Raw genomic sequence first — 5,190 nt, 5'->3', positions numbered from 1 at the left:
TTTCTTTTTTGATGCAAACGCATTCAACATTTGAAAGTGGCCACTAGCCATGCATCCTGATGCGGGATGAAGACATGGGTATTGGGGTCAGAAGGAAAGCACTAACCCAATAAACAATTGCAATGAATCCAAGCTATAAGAATTTCCTATAGCTAAGATCCCGGTGGATTTAATTGAGCTCAATCTACAACGGTACGGATACCCTTAATCAAGTATCAAGTGACCGGTGTCACCTGTTTCCTTGGAACAAGCTTACAAACTAACCAACGTCACCAAGATGACGACTCTTGGAACCCAATCCGAGAAATCATATCCTATACACCTGGTGGTGTACTAGTGCAGCGATACATCGAGTGCACTGCAAGCACTATATGGCTAATGCACTCATCTCGGTGATTGGCCCATGAAAATGAGACATCTTAATTGATATGGTGTACGATAACGTTGGTCCACACGGTGCACATGATATAATTTATCCGTGCATCAACTCTTCTGTAAAATTTCCATGCATCTTCGAATAGCTCCATCACATGTTTGAAACCTACGTATACGTATACGTATACGTATACTAATACAACCAAGACAGCGCTATAAAACTACCCTGCCATACATAAGACTAAAGAAAGAAAGAAAGAAAGAGACTGAGAGGTCAACTTCGTCTTCTCCTCAATGGATCCGTTTCCAGGCCATGAAGCAGTGACAAGGGAACTGGTCCGAGGCCGTGAGTTGGCGTCGCAATTAAGAGCCGTCCTAAGAGAGCTGGTGGCTGGCGGGCGGTGCGAGCCAGTTGATGCTCTGGTGGAAGAGATTTCCGGGTCCTTCGCCAGAGCTCTCACCGTCTTAACCTCTGGAGAAGCCCGGGTTGTTCGTTCGGATCCCGAGACCTTCGCACCGAGCTCGCAGAACACACAGCAAGAAGGGGGGAATGGCAAGATGCTTAAGATTTCTGAAGCCAGATGTTGGAATGCCGGCATCAGGAGGAGGTTATTGTCTTTCCTTGGATGTTAGCCTTGCTTCGATGTTTTCAAAATGCTACTCTTTGCTCATGTTTACTCTCTTTTCCTACTCAGAAAACTAAGAAGGCTTTAACTTGAGTCAGATCACAGAGTTTCACCTCAAAGAGTTCTAGTGTTTAAGCTCCTACATATCCCCAGGAAGATCCCAAAATTTGCTTCCTTCTTTTTCTTTTTAGTTTAATGTATTATTATTATTATTATTATTATTATTATTATTAGCAAAAGGAAGATAGCAAAGTTCTGTGTCCCAAAAATTATGAAGGCTAGAGGGGCGTATTAGTTGGTGTCTGGCTCCTTTTGTGGGTACTTGGAGGCTTGCTCCGCTACGTATATTGCCCACCCGTTTATGGACAATCCTACTTTCTACAAAAGTAAGCTTTATTTTATTTTTGTGACGTCTCTCCCAAAGGTGACATTAATGTAGCTGGTCCAAGGAGTCTATATTTCTAACTTTATGAGATACCAAATTTTTGATTTGGGTCGGGGACATTCTACTAGTTTCTCATGTCTCATTTCCATCATTATTTCTACCCAGCAGCTCCCATCTTGTGTGAGCTGGCACATGGATAAGATCATGATTGAGCTTCCAAATAAGCCCTTAATCAGAACCATGGCGTATTGACAGGCAAGAGAAGATTAATTTCTAGGACAAATTATGTCATAATCGCATAGTTCTGCCATCACTAAACCTCATAAAATAACCAAGGTGTAATGAGCTTTACAAACCACAGGTCGCTCTCTGCTCAACTACTAATTTTCCCTCTAAATCTGAAAGACAATAGATCACTGCTAAAAATGCTCTGGACTTCCATGATAGACTTAAAATGTCAGAAACTATGATATCAGAACCGTGTAGGTATGTGTTTAGTTCCACATCAATTATCCATTAAGAAGATCTTGAGTATTTAGATAAGACCAAGGAACCCATTTAATGCTTATCAGCTAGCCTTTTTTGGTTGTGAGGGTCTTTGTAAGTATGCACTTAGTCCTACACTGATTCCATGCTAGACAGATGTTGGGTAGTTGTATAGGGCTAAGGAATCCAAATAACTTCTTTTAGCTAATTTTTTTTGTGAGATTCTAGATTATTACAAATGGTATTAGAATCAATCTGGTCTTTAACTTATATAAACTTGAAAATATTGTAATTAATATGGGCTATTTTGGGGCTGATCACAGGGCACTTGTGGTGTTTGTGATTAGATTTAAATGTGCTTGAACCCTTAATCTAACAATGATGCGGGGGCTTAAATGAAGAGAGTATGTGAGGATATATGCACATATGTGCTTTGTTCACATATGTAATGCACTAGAAAGATCTCAGATATTTATACAACACCCAAAAATTCAAATATTACCTTCAAAGTTTTTAGGTGATGTTTTGAGTTGTTACATGTGGACAGAATGGAGAAAATAAAATCCTTTGAAAGCCTTTCAAACATCTTGGATTTCTCTTAAAGTTCTTCCTATAAAAACAAATCTATCTTTCTTTTTATTATCATTCAAATTGTCTTCCCTAATTTATTTTTTCACCTTTGTGATGTAGTTTTCTTCTTAAAGTTCTTATTCTTCCTCTTCTTGGTTTTCAGCACCTTCTTTGTATGCCTGCAGTTCTTAGATTTTCATTGAGCTACTCCCCTCTATTTTCTCTTTTTTTCTTTTTTTATGAAAAGAAAAGCTAAGATGTCATGCCAGGCCAATCCGCTACCAAATAATATGCATTGTGTTATGGAACTTGCTCTAATATACTTTTGAGGCTTCAAGAACAAGGAAGCATTAGTAAATTTAATTTGCATGATGACTATTTGGAGCATATTTGCTAGTAATTATTGGGTTAGAATTCTAGGCCATCATGCTTAAGTAAGAGCATGTTATTACTTTGGACATTGTAGTACTCTTTACCGGTTAACAAATTTATTGGTCAATGAAGCTCATTGACGAGTTTCTCTGGTAAGAAAAAGGATGATATTTTCATATTAATTCATGTGTATATGACTGCAGTGATATGTCAAGAAAAATAGGAAGGTCATACATCTTCTTCTTGTTAGGCAATGGAAGTTCAGACTTCGTTAAAACACTTTCAGAAAAAGGATCTCATAATATGAAGAACTAACGAGTTTTGATATCATTAAGAAAGGGTAAAGAAGGTGGAGGAAGCCAATCACAAGTTGCTAACCTTTACATGGTTTGGTCACCTGATTATGATTCATCTCTCGTTCCCTATAAGCACGACTTTATTGATATCAAAGATAGTTGGCTTGTCATTGTTATGATGTTCTAATATCCTATGGTGTTGAATGGAAAATGACTTCAAAATTAAAATTTCATGATTAATTACTTCCTATAATGCAAGTGATAAGAACCTAGTACTGGGCGAATGAATCCCCAAACATTTTCTTCTCTTCCTGGCCATTTTGTCTGCCAAAGAAACATTTATTTTCTCATCATTCTATTTGTTATAATATTGCAATATCATCAATCTACTAAGATTTCATTATTTGTAACATTAATTTTTTCTTCCCACTTTTTAAGGCATTCTGATAAGAACATTGATCTCCTTTGATTCTTTTTACTTTTTAAGGAATCCTTCATTTGATCCTCCTTTTTCTTTTCCCCGCCCCATTTTCTTTTCCTGACCTGTTGATAATATTAACAGTAGTTTATTTGCTCGCAGAGGATATTCAGGTGCACAGAAGGTCATTTCAGCCACAGAATTAGAAGATGGCCATATATGGAAAAAATATGGGCAAAAGAAGATTCTTGGGGCCAAATATCCAAGGTACATGGCATAAAATAGGCATCGTAAGAAATTTATGTTTCTGTTATCAACAAATTATTGTTTGTATGCAGTCTGAAACCCTTCCAATCAAAGATGTTTGTGCCACTACCACTAAAAAAAATTCTCTGACAAAGTAACGCAAAAGATAGTATATGGTGCTCTACCTAGAATAATTTTCCATTGTCTTTCACTGTCCATTAGAATCCTATTTATCTAGAAATGCTAATTAAAAAGTCATTTCTGACCCAACTTTTGAAGCATGCAGTACTTCTGAAGTCACCAGGAAAAACAAGAATGCAATAGTTTTGAAGTATAAAAATTGAAATGCTATCTATTTGCATGCAGTGCAGATCAGAAATTCCATTAGGTTAGAAACTTGATCAACTCTTTTGATAAATCTTAGGGGCTACTTCAAGTGTGGTCAGAAAAAAGACCAAGGCTGCCAAGCAATAAAACATGTGCAAAGAATGCAAGATGACCCACCAATGTTTCTTGTCACCTACATTGGGCAGCATTCATGTACAGATGTATTTCAAACTTCGCAGTGGATTCCTGATGATTCACCCCCTTCAGACAAATGCATGCTTAGCTTCGAATCGGATCGATCCAGCATTAATCACCAAGGGAACTACTGGTCCTCACCAGAGGTGGTGCCAAAGTCTCCAACGCTTTGGGAACCTTCCCAGGCTACAAGCTCCAAGAAATCAACCATGGAGACGAGCTATGACGCCCCTTCCATCCCAGCAGCAGTTGATTTGCCTGAATGGAGTCCATTTTTAATGGATAGACCAGGCTGCAGCAGTGCAGTTCCCGGTATGCCTTCACCACCAGTCCCCCAAGCTACAGATGTGGACTCATTCATGGGTTTACTTGAATCATTTGCTGGCCTGTGTTCTGACAAGGATGTTGGTTACGAGGGAAATAGAAGTAAGGACCCGTAAAGATTTTACCCAATTAACAGTCAGGATTGACTTTAGATAGATAGAACTAATTGGTAATGGCAAATAACATGTTAGCTATCTGAGATTTGTAATATCATTTGCTCAACTCCTGGTTATGGAAAATAATATAATTATTTCCTACCATACAAGCAGGCTTTGGTTGGATGGGCAAGAGTTCGATTTACTTCCGGCTTCCTTGTGCAGCTGTTGTTGTAAGTGGTTTGAAGGGTGAGGGTATTAGTCTAATAATTATATGTCTCTCTTGAAATGTTTTGGTACCAGGTACAAATGTTGGATTTAGCCAGATCTAGAGCTGGTCCTGATCAGGGCCTGTTATCTTGGACGGTCTGAATGATGATGAGCAAGGAGATTTGCTCTTGCTAGATTGGTTATGTTTAAGTGCAAGTGTTCCCCAAGACCCATATTTAAGCTATTGTTTGTTATGTTTATTATT

General features: G+C 38.2%; 1 protein-coding gene across 1 annotated transcript; it reads left to right on the top strand.

Annotated features, from left to right (window-relative positions):
• Positions 1-452: 452 nt before the first annotated feature.
• Positions 453-5,190, top strand: LOC103702224 (transcription factor WRKY45-2). The gene is made up of 3 exons (XM_008784557.3): positions 453-983; positions 3,691-3,795; positions 4,199-5,190. The coding sequence occupies exons 1-3, from the start codon at positions 670-672 to the stop codon at positions 4,734-4,736; spliced, it is 957 nt and encodes a 318-aa protein (XP_008782779.2). The 5' UTR covers positions 453-669; the 3' UTR covers positions 4,737-5,190.

The sequence above is a fragment of the Phoenix dactylifera genome, chromosome 8, assembly GCF_051530095.1.
Source record: "Phoenix dactylifera cultivar Ajwa chromosome 8, Ajwa_hap1_PhDact_Kaust_v1.1, whole genome shotgun sequence".
In the NCBI taxonomy this organism is placed as follows: Eukaryota; Viridiplantae; Streptophyta; class Magnoliopsida; order Arecales; family Arecaceae; genus Phoenix; species Phoenix dactylifera.
Note: the sequence above shows the minus strand (reverse complement) of the source record. Positions and strands in the feature narration are given on the sequence as shown.

Excerpts from the sequence above, each read along its gene's own strand:
- LOC103702224 (XM_008784557.3), top strand. The coding sequence starts at position 670 with ATGGATCCGTTTCCAGGCCATGAAGCAGTGACAAGGGAACTGGTCCGA. Across the intron at positions 984-3,690 it reads AATGCCGGCATCAGGAGGAG|AGGATATTCAGGTGCACAGA; the intron begins GTTATTGTCTTT and ends ATTTGCTCGCAG. Across the intron at positions 3,796-4,198 it reads CTTGGGGCCAAATATCCAAG|GGGCTACTTCAAGTGTGGTC; the intron begins GTACATGGCATA and ends GATAAATCTTAG.